The sequence below is a fragment of the Pleuronectes platessa genome, chromosome 22 (assembly GCF_947347685.1).
Source record: "Pleuronectes platessa chromosome 22, fPlePla1.1, whole genome shotgun sequence".
In the NCBI taxonomy this organism is placed as follows: Eukaryota; Metazoa; Chordata; class Actinopteri; order Pleuronectiformes; family Pleuronectidae; genus Pleuronectes; species Pleuronectes platessa.
This window is the reverse complement of record NC_070647.1, coordinates 12,636,943-12,654,690: the sequence shown is the minus strand read 5'-3', so window position 1 is coordinate 12,654,690 and position 17,748 is coordinate 12,636,943. Positions and strand designations below refer to the sequence as shown.

The 17,748-nt window shown below is 42.5% G+C and overlaps 1 protein-coding gene across 5 annotated transcripts in view; it reads right to left on the bottom strand.

Moving 5' to 3' along the window:
* Positions 1-396: 396 nt before the first annotated feature.
* wnk1b (WNK lysine deficient protein kinase 1b) overlaps positions 397-17,748 on the bottom strand; it is a 78,079-nt gene continuing 60,727 nt past the window's right edge. For 3 of the 5 annotated variants that reach the window (XM_053414577.1, XM_053414573.1, XM_053414574.1), the window contains 18 exons: positions 17,351-17,461; positions 17,154-17,205; positions 16,920-17,060; positions 15,423-16,200; positions 14,839-15,155; positions 14,692-14,753; positions 14,288-14,344; positions 13,492-13,575; positions 13,329-13,365; positions 13,161-13,234; positions 12,671-12,955; positions 12,170-12,441; positions 11,881-11,956; positions 11,663-11,792; positions 10,633-10,830; positions 6,293-6,465; positions 5,679-5,735; positions 397-5,397 (listed from right to left, as the gene is read on the bottom strand). In XM_053414577.1, the coding sequence (XP_053270552.1) occupies positions 4,969-5,397; positions 5,679-5,735; positions 6,293-6,465; positions 10,633-10,830; positions 11,663-11,792; positions 11,881-11,956; positions 12,170-12,441; positions 12,671-12,955; positions 13,161-13,234; positions 13,329-13,365; positions 13,492-13,575; positions 14,288-14,344; positions 14,692-14,753; positions 14,839-15,155; positions 15,423-16,200; positions 16,920-17,060; positions 17,154-17,205; positions 17,351-17,461 (3,333 nt within the window). In that variant the 3' untranslated portion in view covers positions 397-4,968. The remainder of the gene's footprint in view (positions 5,398-5,678; positions 5,736-6,292; positions 6,466-10,632; positions 10,831-11,662; positions 11,793-11,880; positions 11,957-12,169; positions 12,442-12,670; positions 12,956-13,160; positions 13,235-13,328; positions 13,366-13,491; positions 13,576-14,287; positions 14,345-14,691; positions 14,754-14,838; positions 15,156-15,422; positions 16,201-16,919; positions 17,061-17,153; positions 17,206-17,350; positions 17,462-17,748) is intronic. The other 2 variants (XM_053414575.1, XM_053414576.1) reach the window with 2 other exon arrangements.

The following is a 17,748-nucleotide window of genomic DNA, read 5'->3' as shown; positions in this document are numbered from 1 at the left end:
TTTCCTGAGATCAGGTTGATGTGGTTGAAGGAAGGAAGCAGACCTGTAGGAACACAGCAGTAAATCCTCCATGTTTATTAGGAAAAGTGCTGCCGCCTTGTGGAGAAAAAAAAGTAGCACTACTGCACTCTAATAATTAAAGAGGACTATTTTACTTTTGAGAGTCTGAGGCATCTTAGAAACACAGAGATGATCTGAGAGTATCATGAAGAGAGCTTTCGTCTTGTTTGTCTTTGTTATTGTGTACCTGTCTGTCCACCTGTGAATCCTTTATCGAACTGGTTCTGGTTCTTCATCGTGACCCTCAGGCCTGTTAAGAAAACTATTCTACATAAAAACTAGAGACGTTGTTTCCTATATAATTAATTATCTATAATTAAAACTCAATCAGTTCCATTCATTTAAACAACTTTTATTTAGTTTTTACAAATAAAGTAACAAATTTAATTGTATTGTAGCGCAAAGCGCAGTTTCTTTTTATTATGAAGCTTGAACACTCTTTACTTAGTGCAAAACATACCATTAAAGGCTGCCAATGACTCCCTACACGTATTTATTCTTGTTTTTCTTTCATCCATGTGTTTTTTGTAATTCAAACACTTTTGTACAATGTCAAACATGTTACAGAAACAAATGAAACCACCCAAGTTAAGTTAATCGCTGCTAGAGACTTTTAAACCGCAGATCAACTGAGTGAGAGAAAAACTAAAGTGAGAACAGGAAAAAAAAAAAATCAACATGTTTTTCAGTAACAGTCGAGAGCAACTCGAGACAACGTCATTCCACAGGAGAGAGCTACAGGAAACAGTGTGGTGTGTGTGTGTTGTTCTGTTGGTGCATGAAAAGGCATTGTGTGATGTTAACATGTGGGCACTTCTAAAGTAAAAGCATAAAGGGAAAGCGAGTCCTGTAAAAACACCAACAGAAACTTAATCTCTAACATGAACCAGTTAAAACAACTATTGCTGCCAGTTATCTGTGTCACCAGAAACATTGAAACCTTAAATTTCACAATAAAAGTCGCCCAGCGCTAGAGAACTCCTAAACCTTTCACAGTAAGAGCTCTCCCCCAGCTTGACAACGCACTGTAACTTTACATATTGCATTGCGGCCATTGCACAGAGGGCATTTCTTTTGTAGTTAACTTTTGTGTAGTAATGACAGAGCAAAAATATGATCACACCTCTACTGTGGAAATCATTTGAGATTCCAAAGTGAAACTTCACCCAAAACAGCTCCAGTGAGTAACAGCAGGTAAATATTACACTCAAATGTTCTTTCTTTAAATTTTTATTCTTCACTTCTGATGGTTCCACTCCACTGACGACACGTCACATGGCACTGAGTCGGTGGCGTCATTTAAGGATTTGACAGAACGCTCTGAACCGGAACTAAAGCAAAGTGGCTCAATTATTATTCACAGCTTCAACCAAACCTGCTAAGTAGTAAAAATGTTGCATTAACGTTTCACGGGGAAAATGTCACAAAAAACAAACAGGCAGAAGCAATGTTGTTGTTTTTGTACAAACTTTACAAAGTTTTCGTAATGTGTTGATGTGAATCCAGAACAAACCCTTTCCAATGAAAAACAAAATAAAAGACGCAAGGTTGTTTTTAAGTGAATGTTAAAGTTTGTACCAGACAAGTTTTGATCTGCTCTGATAAATGAAGGTTAAAATCAGAACAGGGTTTCGAAGGCCTTGAATCTGAAACCTCCATCGCTTCCATATATGACCACCGCGGTGCTCACATTCACTCCAACCACCACCACCACCACCACCACACATTTGACCCTGAATGGTGCAGCTTCCCAAATGCACAGTGGGATGAAACGATGTTCATACCTTACTCTGACTCTTTGCTTTGTTTGCCCAGCAGCAGCAGCAGCATCTCTGAGATGTGTAACACTTTGAGTAAAGAGTGAAGTTTGAACGGTTTTGGTTATTTCACCACAGAGATCTTTGTATTTACTTTATTTCTAATCCTCATCCTACTTAGAAAAAGGTGATGTCATATATTTCCATGCACCCAATAAGGATTCAGCAATATTTTGATACAGGATCTGATCAGACCACAGACACAGTCCTGATGAAGAAGATTTGGTTTTTACTATGTCGATGTAATAATATGTAAAGGTGCACTACTCCTCATTCATTAGGAGAGATCATTAAATTGAGGACAAATTCAGAAAAATATACTTTTTTTTAGTCTTTTGCCAAATTCACAAAGCAGTCAGAAAGAAATATGATTTATGTTTTGGTATACAACACGTGTGTACACCACTGTGTCACTGACTGAACTCTCTACTGCACCCAGGCCAGTGGCTCTAAAGTACAGAGTGGTCCAAGCTTCAAATACAATCTTCAAAAACTCCAATCTCCATAAAACGGAATCCCCTTCCTCATATTTACAATTAACAACCTGAAAAAACAAAATGGCACCGATAAAGTATCACGTTCCCTCCATCATTTCATTCTGTTGGTGGTGCAGCTGGGCCTGAAGACTCAGCCGGGCCTCGTGCGTATAAGAGCAAAGCACAGCAATGAAAGAAACAACTCTGATGTCACGGTTTTCAATATTTTTGATTCAGCTTTCCTCCCAATTCTCCCACAACAAAAAAAAAAGGTTAAATTTGAGCATTTTGAAGGACACAAATTAGTAACCACAACCTGCAGGAGCTGACCACAGCAAGTGTCCATCAACCATGTCCGACCATCAGGGCCGATGACACAGTGACACCCCTCAACTCCCCACGCACGTCCACCCAACCCAACAAAGAAGCAACAGGAAGGAGGTAAGGCACTAGTAAATACCTCCAGTATTCACCAGAGGCTCTGGAGGGGGGGAGAAACAGAGCAAAAAAAAATAGAAATAAAAGACAGACTTTTTCTTTTCAAGTACATTAAAATGGACACCATTGGTTTATACATTCACATTCATCTAACAAAACCAGGGGAGGAAGGTAGGAAGAGGGCTATTTAAAGTGTCTGATATACTGTTTAAGTACTGTATTAAGAAAACAAATAGCTAGCATTACTTTTGTTTTAAATCTACATATCAACTATCCTGCCGTTCATTCTGGTTTTGTCTTTATATTCAGGCTCTGAGGTCAGTTTCAGCTTTCAATTCAATCAGTTGTAAACTGAAGCTGCTGGCGATTGGTTGGTGGTATAAGGCATTTGTTTAGAAGTAGGTCCTCAGTGACTGGATGGGAGGATGTTTATTGAAAATAACTGTGTTTTATATTTTCCATTTTCACATTTTGATGAGACATTTGAAGGAAGCAGTGAATTGAAAGTGAAAGGACCCAGAACCGTTCACTCATATATTTTTTTTTTCATTGTTACCCTAAAACTAAAGTCGTCCAACAACACTTTCGCTAACAACAACAATAATCACAGTGTTTCCACATCGGGCTCCGATGTGCGTGTGTATAACAGGTCCATCGACAGAACACGTTTTTTGTTTGTTTCTTTTTAAATAGAATAATGATCATTAACAACAATAATGATAATAAATGTACATTGCAATTATTTCGAACCCGAGTGTTGAAACCAGCTTAATGACGCTAAGAACTGAGACATCTACGTCCCTTAAACAGCTGCTACGCCTCCAACAACACGTGTGTGTATTTACATCTGGTTGTGCATGAATGTGTGCATGTCTGAATTCATATCTTTTACATTTGTGTATGTGTGTGCATGTGTTTGTGTCAGATTGCCAGCTGGGGGCAAGAAGCAAACAAAGCCAAACAAAAAACAATACAAAACCAAAATAAAAGAACTAAATGGAATCATCAAAATTCTACAAAATAAACTGTACAGGGACTGTGATATTATTCTGATAACAAGGCCACTTTTTCACAATGAGTTCTCTCATGTTTCTTTTGTTTTCCTTTCCTCTTAAAAGGTTTCTGCTGTTATTGCTTCAAATGGCAACAGAGAGGCGGAGATAGGCATGGAGGAGAAGGAGGAGGTGGAGTCGTGACAGTGAAGAGGTGTTGGGCCGCGCAGAAGCATCGTCGTGTCCCAATAAGTGCTCTCATTGATTTATCGTTCGTGAAGTAAGCAGAGGAACGGGAAACAGAGGTGTCTCTCCGTTTCCACATACTATCTGTCCTCCACCTCTCTAGCTCGGTGTGAACGCTTTGCCAGAACGACGGAGGAACGAGAAGCCATCACAAGCTGATTCCACCAAGTGCCGAGCTGCTAACTATTCTCAGTTTGCTTTGATTCCATTTGTTCTCGATATTCTTTGTGCTTTTGACGGTTAAGAAAAAATGTCTGAATACTGAAGAAAAAACACTTCCTGACTTATCACACACACGGGAGAATAAACACAGACACAGATCTAAACATCTTTTTTCTTTCTACCAAAGCTTTTGTCTGCTGACTTTTTCATCGTCACCACATCCTTCCACTTTAACCGCATGTTGTATCTTCTATCACCGTAAACTAGGACACATGTGCGCCCCATCATGTATGAGCTTGTTCACCCAATATAAAGCATGTAATGAAACAAGTGTGATTAAGTTATAATAGCTCATACACAACAAGGCACACACACACACTCAGTCTTCAACAACAGTCCCGTATCCTGTCACAACCTCTTTGGCTTGTTAACATTACACTCATCAGTCTTTTCCTTTATCCTTGAGCCTTTGGCTGCTGTCACAAGCCCAGGGTCAGACACAGCAGCCAAGGAGATTGTTTAGCTGCGTCTGTGTCAGTGTCTCGCACACTTGGATCGAAGCAGAGGCAAATGGAGATGGTCGCACTTGAAATTCCTCTTTCCTGGTTTCTCCTCTCTTCAGCTACTCCTTTTCCATTCTCCTGACACGTCAGCATCCAACATCTTTAAACACCGAGCTCCTTGTTCTTCTCTCACTGATCAAGCCCAAAACACTCTCCGCCCCACACCAGTTCACACCAGTCGGGCCGTGATTCAATCCAGCCCTGATCCCCAGCCCTACGTGGTCCTCAGATTGGGTCCTCCTGGGTTGCTGACAGACTTCTGCAGAGCGTTGGTCAAATGGAAAGCCTGGAATGGCCCCTGCCCGGGAATCTGGCCCTGTGGGGTGGGGTAGGGGCCCAGGGGCTGGGAGGTGCTGACCAGCAGGGGCCCAGGTTGTACCGGAGCCTGCTGCGAGGCCGACAAGCCATGAGCCGGACCAGACCACTGTGCACTGTAGGCGGCGGTGGGGGTGTACTGGATGAATTGGGTAGGCTGGGGTTGAGATGGAGAGGAGGAGGTGGGGGGGTGGCACAGGGAGCCCTTGCGGCTGGCCAGAGAGGTAGCGGTGGGGTTTGTGGGGAGGTGTGCAGAGCCTCCAAGGCTGCTGGGACACAGTTGGCTGGGAGCCGAGAACTTCCTGCCCAGACTCGCTGACTGGATGACCTAACAAGAGGAAAAGATTCATCATTAATCTGGTGACATGATTTTATTCAGAGCTGGAATTTTATCAAAATAAAGCATCTGTTAAATATTAATATCTTCTTCATACTGTCTGAACTGGACAGAGTTACCAAGTTAGAAACTCAAGCTACATGTGATGGAATTTAATGGATTCAAACTATTTTATATTTATTTATTAAGACTGCATCCAGTGTGTGTGTGTGTGTGTGTGTGTGTGTGTGCATGCGAGAGTGTGTGTGCGTATGGTGTGTGTTTAGACTTACCTCATAGCTGTGTCCCTGCGCTGGAGTTTGCTGCAGCTGTTTGGCACTCCTCTTACCCTGAAAAAGTAAGTTTGTTGTTAAACTCAAATTGATTTAGCTCGGCTGTATAGAAAGTAATCATTTTTTATAATTAAGAGATTAAAAAGTTAAGACGCCTAAAGAGAAACGTCTATTATATAAAAATCACAAAAGTATATTTAGAAACACATTTATTTGCAATTGAAATTATGAAAATATATGGACTTTGCAGCATATTAGTAAATTCTTATTTGTTAACTCCTGATATTCAGGCAGTAGGGACGGGCACTTCTTCACTTCACAGATTAATATAATAATCTCTGCAACAGCATACGTAGTGTTTGTTTCATAACGTGTCGGAGTTAGTGTGGATGTCAACACTTAAAGTGCCAAATGGATACAGGACGTTGTAGATGTTAAGGTAACATCCCATCAGCTAGTAGATTTTCGCCGTGGCTTGTTAGACTCTGCCAATCCCTTTAGCTTTAAAAAAAACTAAAACGTTCTCCTCAGTGAACTACCTCCGGGAGCTGGTGAGTCATAGTGGAAGGAAAAACAACAACCTCTGCTGGCATGAATCAAAAACAGCAGCAAACCTGTGAGAGGTTCATGGCATCTCGGGCCCAGTTGTCCACCAGCTTGTGGAGGTCATCGGTGAAGGTTCCTTTCCTCTGGTGGGGGACCGACATGTTGGCGGGCAGATACTGAGAACCCGTCTGGCTCTGACCCAAACCTCCAGAGCCGCTCACTGCGATGGTGCTGTTAGTCCCTGTGAGGACAAACAAACAGGGGGGGGGGGGGGAGCAAAATAATGTGAGATAGTATACAAACAAGGACATAGACTAATGTTATCTGAATGAATGTGGATGTATGTCCAGTCTTGACCATGAAAAGGGCTGTTATGTGGTGAGAGAGGCTGGTCAGGGCAGAATTTTAGGGCAGATCATGGTCCTAGAATTATAATGTTTAGTTTAAATGATGGATGATAAACAGGAACAAGAGTTTAACTATGATACTAGACGAAAAATTAATGCAGAACATGGTCAGTTTTTCAAATAATTATGACAAATGCTAAACCTTATATTTGTCAGACTAGTGATACACTGGGCAATCTGTGAAGCTGCCATGCTCGGCGCCATTCTCCTACAGCGAGGTTGATCTGAGCAGATGAGCGGCCCTGTGTTCCACTGAACTCAGTGCTTCACTTCACCTTTTCACCACTAGATGGCACTCGAGCTCTGTAACACCAGCAGGTAGTTTGCTCTTTGCTCAGCCCTCAGCATCAGTCATCATCAAAGCAAAAACAAACACACTGCAAACTGAATACAGCTTGTGTTGAAGAGGCAAAAACATGAATTGATTTAAATGATGTCATCGTGATACTATATAGCAGGTTTGTATTTGTTAAGGTTAGTGTCTCCCTACCGAGCCAAGAGAAAACGTTTCACTGAGAGATGAAAGACGAAAACTCTAGACCTCTGTCTTTCAAACACCGATTTGTGTCACATAATCTCAGACCTTAAGGTTTCACAAATACATGATTGCTTCCCATCATTCAGGCCAAAGAACGGCTACCTATATTTTTAATGAGCAGAATACTGCAATATAAACTTTTTTTGTATCTATTATAATCCCTTTAGTGCACATATTTCAAATCCAGATTATAACTACAAGGAGCTGATGTATTTGTATTGCAGACAAATAGAACCTAAAGGAATGTTGATGAATGATCATGGCTGTGAAATGTTTATCTGACCTCACTGCATCAGACATAAGGATATAATAATATGCAGGGATTAGCCAGTTGAAAAAGTAATCATACAGTTGGTCCTGGACAAAAAAAACTGTCATGTCATGCTAAATAAAATGGAGGAAAATAAATATGAGGAGAGGCTGAGTCATGACCGACTGCAGCAGCAGGGAACTCTGGGCAACGTAGTCTAGACCACAAGCCATGACGAGGAAAGGGAGGGAGAGGGAGGGGGGACAGAGAGGGGCGAACAGCTGTCTGGGTGAGTTAGCGTGTGTTTGATCATGTGTGTAAAGAGCCGGCAGGTGCATGCACACGTCGGTTTGAGTCTGTGATGGTTTCTTCAGTCATTTCAGAGCTCAAACCTGACTGAAATTAAAATGAGTGTGTTACAGGAGCTGCAACAGATGAATTGATCTGATCTCAAATCTGGCTGAAGGTCAAACTTGAAACCTTGAGGGCATCGGAGGGTGGGAGGAAGCGTGGGAGAGCGAGTGCGAGGATGGAGAAGGGGGGGAGATGGATGAAGGGAGGAAAGACCAAAAAGAGAGATAGTTACTACAGAGCTGGTTGCAGGGGCAGACTTTTTTCACCATCTTCCCTGTGCGGCCCGGAAGACAACAATTGGAGGATTGGGAGAGAGTCAGAGTTAAACCCCACAACAACCAAACACAATGCATGAGTGGTAACTTGAACCTGAGGTACAAATACACAACACTTTGAGGTTGAGTTGCCCAACAACATCATTAAAGAGATCAATGGCGCTTCAAACCAAAGCAAACAAGAGACGAGTGTGAATCCGCAATTTCTCAAAATGTGCATGTGATATTCATAATTATTATTTCAAGTGTCATTGCTGTGTGATCCGTCTGCTTCACTGTGGGGAAGACGGACTAGAAATGTCACACACAAACAGCTGGGTAGAGATGCTCTCTTTCACAAAGCCACGATATGTGGGCAAACCTCTGAGGAAGTGCAGAAGTTACTGTAGCAGCAATAAGCAACTGTCCATATTATTTAATAAAAGCTCTTAAAGCTAATACATATGTTTAATTTGCTTGTACACTGCCTCAAAGTATCACCCCTGTACCGTGGCTTTACAATGCTTTTGGGTAACCAACCCCAGGTCCTGAGTCCTCTACAGCTCACAGGGCCCTATCAGAACTGGGTCCATGTGGAATATATATCTGACTGTACATCAGCGCAGTGTCATTCCACACCTCTAAATCACTGCCAGCGCCCGCGACTTAAATAGAATGAAGTCAGTGGGATTCTCATGCTGATATAGACTTCATGCCAATTTTATGACTTTTTCCTACGCTAGCTGCCGATAAACAAGTTACAAAGACTGAGACCCAGGTCTTTCTCTCTCTCCCCCCCCTCCTGGCTGTGCAGTGACAGAGGGACAGGTGAGGGAGAGGTGAGGGAGAGAGGGGATGAGGATAAGGGGTGAGGCAGGGGAGGAAAGAGGGAAGGGAGAGAAAGGGTTTGAGCTGCAGAGGGTTTGTCAGCATTCATAATTATCCCTTCATCAAGCACAACACATTCAACCCACAACACTACATATAACGATGATTATAATTGGGCTTAAAACAATTTCGTTGATTTCTGAATAAATGAATACTGATTGAGAGGATTTAAACAGACCTGTACTTAATTAACTAATGAAGTTGAATTAAACACAAATAGGAAAATGTCCAAGAGAAAAAACTGTATGACAGAGGTCTCAAGTCATCAGGTCTCCACTTGTCTGTCCTTGTTAGTCTGCTTGTTTTAATGGAGACAAAGTTAGGAAATGGAAGCACTCTGGATTTGAGTCAAAACTCATATCGACACAGACAATCACACAAAACTGCACCATGGGACTCAGCTTTCAGATCTCATGAGCAGTAGCTTGTTAGGTCTAAAGGAATAGACTGGAAGGAGATTTCCAGTAATGCAGCTCTGCTCACAGTGCCAGTCATCATGGAGTTAAGGCCTAGAAAACTGTAAATAGGTTTTTATGGTGCATTAGCCGAATGACTCCAATGTAGATACAGCCCAAAGACGCAGAATCCAACATTGTTTTAGCTGCTGGTTGAGCCTGCTCTGGGAAATTAAGTCTCCTTTTTAGATCATTTGTATTTTCTCTTATTAAAAATACCTCCACAAAACAAGGTTACAGTAACTTGACAGTGAACAGTGAGACACACTGTCATTATTGGTACATGATTGATTTATACTTATTTCGAAGTCCAGTGATTCCTAAAAAGAACCATCATCTGGATCACTTACTGTACTGCAGTCTGTTCTCATCTCTAATTGTTCAATTACCTTCTGTATTTAAAATGTCTTTCGCTCAATAAGGATGGTTGTAAGGTAGTTAAGTAAAAAAAAAAGAAGGCTAACTCAGCTAACATCCTCTGGGGAAATAAATGTTTTCAACTAATTCCTAAAAGCTGATTTAGTTTTATCAGATTGCAGCAGGATATCAGAAGCAAAGGGTCTTCTTCCATCAAAGAAGAAAACCCACGGGAAGACAGGATGACCATGACTTGACGGATAAAGGAGTCATACAAAAACTAGAACAAAAGTAAGTAAGGACGGCTAAAAGAGAAGAGCAAAGAAATAAAGCATTACACACAAAGAGCCAAGCAGGGCGTACTCAGAAAGCGTGTCCTCCTGCCGCCAGGTTTGAAGGCCGAACGCTCCGAACCCCAGCTGAACTTTATACAGCCTGAAGAGAGGGAGGAGGAAAGGGAAGGGGGGAGAGAGAAGATGAGGATGAAGAAAAGGAGAGTGCAGAAGATGGGAGGAAAATGCAGAAAGAGAGAGAGAGAGGGGAGAGAGAGAGAGAGAGAGAGAGAGAGAGAGAGAATGAGAATCAAGAAGAGCAACAAAGAAAGAGAAGAAGGGCAAGAATGAAAAATAGAGAAGAGAAAGACAGGAGAGGGATAGATGACAGGGATAATGTAACAGTCAGTTAGCCATCACACCGCTTCACGCAGACAGAGAGAGAAATAGTCCAAGACAGGTAGAGAGAGATGTTAGGAGTGTCCGATTGTGATGGAGTGAGGACTGTGCCCGTATACAAAGAGTAAAACAAGATATTTAAGCTCAAATGAATTGTTTCCCATAGTGTGTTTCTTATGTGGTGGGAATGTGATGAGGGCTGGTATGGCCTGGAATTCCCAGCAGCATGCCTACCTGGGGTGGGAGCACACAGGCTGGGCACAGAGAGCGCTGCATCACTGGTGTAGGCCGAACACAGGTTATCGCTGGAGGGAGAGGGTTTGAGGGGCTGGGGCAGAGCGCTGCCGACTGAATCAGCTAATCCTCCTGGGGCTAACAGAGCCAGTTGCCCGGGGTACATGGTCGGGACGCTCTGGGCGGATAAAGTGCTGCCTAGAAAAGGCACATGGCATGGGCAGTAGAGGACAGGATAGGAACGACACACCACAGGTAAAACACACAAACACACACACACACACACACGCACACACACGCACGCACATAATGGACAGATGAGACACCCGTCACCACAGACATTTACATAGTCACCACAATGTACAAAACCACACACAAAGAAAACACAGGAGGGGAAAGCAGTCAGAAATGTTGAGGCTTAGAGTCTGCTCCAGCGCACACCCACACACACGTGTAACCAAGCACATACACACACGGATGCATAAACACAGAGAAGGTGCAATGTTAGTGAGAGTTTGTGAACATCTTGACTGTGGTGGAGTTTAAGTTAAAGATTGAGGTAAGTCATTATTCAGAGGTGCAGGGTTCAAAGGTCAGGTTTAGCAAATTACTCAAAATACATCACCTCAGTCTGGTAGTATCAAGCCATGTGGATATTTTTGGTTCAATCTATCTTTGCTTTGGTGCCATGAGTTAAATTTAAGTCATGCTAGCAGGTCTGAGCTAAATGTTCACCTTGACATGCTAATGTTTTGCATGTTGACCATTTTTGTTGAGCATGTTACAATGCTAATATTAGCTAGTAATCAATACACACACAGCTGAGGCTGAATGTCATTAACAAATCAACCTGATATAAAAGAACCTTCAAATTCAGTTAGATTCATCATTTCTGAACTACCACATTTCATGGAACTAAAGTGTGTATATGGCTTGATGCTACCAGACAAATATTTAATACATACATTTGTTTGTTTTGTACTTTTGTACAAACTGAGACTTGAATAAAAATGTTAAGGCAAGAACATACCTGGCTGTAATGGACTCTTGCTGCCGACCATGGAGCTGGTTCTGGACGATTTGGATGATTTGCTTTTGGTAGGTCGTCTCCTCCTGCCAGTCAAAGCTATAACCGGAGGGAGCACTGCAGCCGGAGGAACCTAATTGAACATCAGAAGATGAGTGGATGTAAGCGACTGTATGTGATGCTGTTTATCAGGTTTTTAGTGCACTGATGTGGTGAGTTACCTTTCCCAGCCTGGTAAAGAGGCCGTCTATCTCCTCCTTCTGACGGGAGTGAAGGGCCTGAATCTCACGCATGTGCCTAGTGGAAAAAAAGAGAGAATACATATTTGGAATAAAATATTGACTGGCAAAACAATATAAATAATGAGGTTCAGGCAGGTGGGCCAAGTTTTCTAAGATGACCTAAACTTCCCTCTTCAGGAAAAGAAGAAAGACAAAGAGAAGCAATGGAGGAAAGACAGACTATCTTTTCTTTTTCAGATTTCTAAGAACTGAAGAGAGGACAATTTACTTTTCTTTGAGCCGGCTGACTTCACATTTGAAGTCGTCGTCCTCAAATTCGGAGTCGTTATCACTGCTGATGTAGGAGTTATTGAAGGAGTTGTTGTTTAAGCTTGGCAGGGAGGCTTTATGAGTTGAGTCTGGGGTCAAAATCTGCCTGGGTTCGCTGGGTCCGTTAGCAGCTTGGGCAGCGGGTAGAGGGCTTTGCCTGGGCTCAGGGCTCTGCTCCTGGGCACGACTGACCGAGAATCTACCGACACGAGCCTCAGGGTTGGTGGTGACCTTAAAATGTAGGACAAGAAGAGCCTTAAACCACTTTTGCCAAATTTTAAAAGTGGAGGAGAACTTTGACCAAGACACAGTTTACAGATATGTTTGAGATGAGCTGTAAAACACTGTTTATTAGATTTGTTAATTCAAAACAAAAGCAGTAACATAGGCTTTAATTGTTTGTTCTTGCAGGATTGTGACCCCTCACCCATTTAACTACAAGATCAAAAACAGGAAATACCTGGAAGCGTCCTATCGTAGTAGTGGGCTTAGGAGACGGACAGGGAGAGGTGAAGGGGGAGGGTTGGTGGGATCCCATCACTGTCCTCTGGGGGAGTCCATCTACAATGTCTCCTCCTTGTCCTCCTCCCCCTTTCAGAGGAGACAAGGAGTCTTTATGCAGCGTGTTTTCCGGGCTGGAGAGACTTGAGGATGAGGACGAGGAGGACGAAGACGAGGAGGTGGTGGAGGATGATTCAGTGCAGGCCGGGTGGAGGACTGGAGGCTCTTCAGTGGCAAGTGACACCTAAGCAGGTGATAGAGTTATAAGGGAAAAGGAGGTAGCAACATAGAAAAGAGAAACAAACATTTTTCTTATAACTTTCTGCTTTGAAAGTCAAACACTGACATGAAAAGCAAACATTTTTAGAAGTGTTTAGGGTTTGGGGATCCTGCCATCTTTATTGTAGGTATCCATGTATGTATGGTCTGAAGTGTGAATTAGCATTTACCTGAAATCTTCCAAGTTTAATTGCAGGAGGAGGAGCAGGCGAGGACACAGTGTCCTCATCAAGAGAAAAGGGTACTGAAAGACAAATATTACAAATGTCAAACAGAAGCTGATATGAGTCAGATAATCAAAATATGTGTATACATTCGTTTTTCTGCAGTACACATACCTGGTGGTCCCACTCCAGTAAAACCACCATGAGAGGCCTAGGGATCGGAGAGAGGAAAGGAAAAGATTAATTAATAAAGAGCAGTGTGATTGAACTAGTGCAAAAGGTGCAATGTCAGTATGAGACACCATAATAACATGTGAACCTGTGTGCGTATGTTTACCTGTGAGTGTGTGCTGACAGGAACAGTCTCTGGACTCAGTGCTCTCCTCAACTGTGCATCTAGGTCCTCCAGAGGCTGCTGGGACTGAAGGAGAACACGCTGATTAGCAACATCAACACTGATGAGGCAAAAACATGTGAGGGCAACTATTCAATATAATCAAATTATAATTTATCAAATTTCAGATGTTATGATTTTATTATGCGCCACTATATGGATTTCTGTTGTTCAAATTAATGATTCAAAGGAAGGTTGTGATTTAAAAACTCAAAAATAGTTCACTAATTTTGTTTGACTGATTTAGTTTTGCAACAGGGGAAGAGAGTTTGTTGCTTTAAACATCGTTTTTTGTGGCTTTCAATCCTGACTTTGTTGGTCTAATTATGAAAAGTTTATTTTAATTTCTGACCCTAACAAAATATAAAAATCAAGATTCAGCCCCCACAGTGCTCATCTGTGTAGTTTTTATAGGTTCTCTGATGACATACCTCCACAAACTCAGATGAGCTTTGACTACAAGCAGATGATACTAATGAAAACAAACAAGTCTACTCCATGACTCTACATCAGATATGAGGTGAATATATGTGAATATTTGCCAGGTCAGATTTTTCAAGAAATTGCATCTCTGTGCTTTAATACATTTCCGGATGTGTATTTAGTCGTTTAGGATGTAATTGTCCTCTTTAGAAAAAGTAATAACAGTCGCCCACAAGTCCAGCACAGATCCAACAATTAACTAATAATGCATCACATTGCGATGGTGACTCTTTAAAATGAGCAAAGAAAAAAACACCTGTATTACACAAGGTCCAGGGAAGGATGGCAGGAGTTCTGAAGGAGATGAACTGGCCTAATCCCAGAGAAAGAGAGGCGATGAAAAGACAGAGTGGGAGAAATGAGAGAGAGAAACAGTTGTAGAGGAAGTTACAAGAATAGTGTTCATCGAGGAGAATGTTAAAAGAAATTGTCATGCCAGATGAGTTGTAAGTAAAGTGAGTTGAAACATGTCGGAACATTTATTGTCCACATTAAAAAATCTGAACTCTTAACCTTTAAGTGTAGAAGTGTAAATTAGCTTGACAGTTTCAACTAAAACATGCACATGCTCTCCAAACACATAAGTGAGGAAATGTTGATAGTTTAACAAGCTCTAAAATCATGTAATATTTTTATGTATTGCAAAACTGTATCACCTACCGGTACCCTGGATAAGGGGGTTTTAGATGGAGTGGTCTGGCCAAAGGATGAGGCAGGGATGACTGAAAAAAAAAAAATATCATAAAGTTAGAAAACAAGTTTATAAAATCACATTATAAAGAAACGCATCAAAAATATTTTATGTACCCGTCGTTGAAGGGGTGGAAATAGCTGTCCCAGGTCCCTGGAATGGTGCAGGTGACCCCACTGACCCTATCGCTAGGCTGGAGGGGGGCTGAAGAGGATTGTTTGGCAGGCTGGAGCCAGGTGTTGTGGAGGTAGAGCTGGGCCCCAACGGGGACGAGGTACCTGCCACAGAGGCTCCAGAGCCAGTGTCAGCACCTACGCTATCTCCCTGGCTGGAGGGCCCTCCTCCGCCGAGGTCCATGAAGAGGGAGCGAAGCTTCTTCTCCAGAACTTGGATGTCGTCCGGTTTGCCTTGGGCCTCAGCGTACGCCTCACACCTAAGAAAATATTAAGTCTCTGAAAACTTGTTCAAATATTGAGTTTTATCTGTCTTGTCAACTTTTTGACTACAAAAGCAAAATATTGATATTTATTAATTACAATTTACTCGGCATATCGACATTTTTAATGAGGATGTAGTTGTTTATTGATCAGTTTACTTCAAGCAAAAGGGAAGAAAGCAAGAATACTTGCTTTTATTACTTCACTGATACTCAAAGTATTTGGTTGCCCTGATAAATAAAACCATATCGACTGACTCTCACCTTGCATCACATTCCCCACTGTGTGTATGCGTCTGCCCAGTCAGAATAGGTGTAGTGGAGGTGGCAGAGGGAGTGGTTTGGGGGCCTGGGACGGCCGAGGAGGAGTGGGGAGGAGTAGACGACGAGGTGGAGGAGACAGACTGATGAATGGAGGAGACTTCGCTGGCTGTGAGAGTGGAGGAGGGGGGGGAGGACACAAGAGGGACAGACTGGGCAGGGGGAGGAGAGGTGAGCATTGTTGGGGCAATGTTGGAGATGCTCGCCGGGGGTAAAGTGGAAGTTACTGAAGAAGCAGCGACAGCGGAGACTGATTGGGACTGAGGCTGGGTGAAAGCCTGGGGCTGAATTTGGGCAGCCTGTGTCCCGGGCTGCGACTGATGGATGGACTGGTTCACCCCAGTCGGAGGAGGCGATGAGGAACTGGGAGGACTGTGACACACAGCAGCAACAGTATAGGGGGAGGAGGAATGAGGAGGATGAGAGGCATCCATAACCTGTTCCTGTGCCTTGGATAAATTAGAGGGGACAAGACTAGGAGTAATATCAGCACTGGAGGAGACGGTGCTAGCCTGTGAGGGGACAGGGGAAGCTGAAGGCTGTAGAGAAGGATGGGTGGAGTGGATGGAGGCTGGGGCGGTGCTGGGTCCTGGATCAAACTGATTCTGGTTCTGTTTGAGCTCAGAGAAGGCCTGTTGTAAGCTGATTACTCCTGCAGACTGGGACAACCCCAAACCTTGGCCCGGAGTCTGAGATGGAGCTGGAGCTGATGCCGGAGGAACTGGAGAAAAACAGACACAACTTTAAACCAGATCCTCTTCTCTGTGCTTTTAGTGATTTCATGTAATAGTTTAAATGTCAGTGACACTTTCTTTCATTTATTAAGGGATGTCTATACATTAACCATTGGCTACTTCCAGTCTAGTGATCCTGATTGCATTCATCCCAGTAGTTTCCCCTCTGCCTCGCAACTGTATGTTAATCAAGTAATAAAATATACCTTGTTTCTCCTTTGCATTATTCAGAAAACTAGGAAGCACTAAAATGAAAATGTTTTATTTCAAATCTGTCTAAATTTTGTTTGCCATAACAATTTTGAATTTTGAAATGCTTAATGATTATATATATATTTCATGGAATAATGTTTAAAGTTCCACGAAATCCGACAGAAGACTGGATACCACTGTTTATGTTCCAGTGTTCTTCCAGAAGATCCTTCAGTATTAAATTAAATAAATGCCAGTGTGTTATTGCATTTGGACAGAACGTTTGGAATAATTCCTCTAAAAGCATTACAGCTTAATCTGATAAGTACTTAGAGTGTGTGTGTCAGAGTGTCACAGAGTACTCTGCCATTGGATGTGAGTGCTTGAAGCTAAAACTTCTGGTCTAAAACTGGATCTTATTTTCATTTTGGTCATCATACTGATTGTATATTAAAATGTTATGATAAAACTTTTCTCATTAGTGTCAGATCTCGGCGTAGACAATGATCCCTACCTGTTTCAACAGAAGGTGCAGTGGCAGTCGGAGAAGAGGTGGGAAACATTTGCTCCTTCAGCCTGGCTTCAGGTACGGGGCTGACGATGAACCTCCGACCTGCTGAATGAACCACTTGTGCTGTTGCACTTGGGGGGATGTCTGAGGACAAAATGAACAGAGATAAACAACAGTGTTACCAATAATCTATGCATTTGCATAAATATGAATACCCTAGCTGTGTTTTTTTTTTACCTGGCATGGGCACAGATATGACAGGAATCTGCTGCTCCATGCCACCGGTCATCTGTGGATCAACAACATTGACATATGACTGAGACTGGAAGATTAACTGTGACAAAAAAACAAGAGGTTTGTAAAGTTCCGGGATGATTTGACAATTCAGTGTGTGTTCAGAATTTAAAATCAAACCAGTGTGTTGTTGTTTCTACCTGGCTGTTTGCGTCTCTCTCCAGACCCTTCTCATCAGCGTTCTCTATCACCTCCCTGACCTGTTCAATGAATGACTCCCTCTCACTCTCCAGGATGAACTCACTCTGGACCTGGACACACAAAAACAGTTCAGATGAAATATGTGACAGAAACAAAGCAATATCCTGGTTTTTGCCTCCTATGCCGGTGTCCTTGAGTGAACTCTCTTGATAAAAAACAAAAAACAAGTCCGAATCAATTACGTGAACTTAAGTGGTTTCTGATGAAAAGGAATATGCAGCCCGCGCACAAGACGCATATTCCAGCCGAATGAAGATCTCTCAGCACATTACTATGATGAAGGTGAGATTAAATTAATCAAAAGACTGGTGGACAACATGAAACAAGGGCCAGTGTG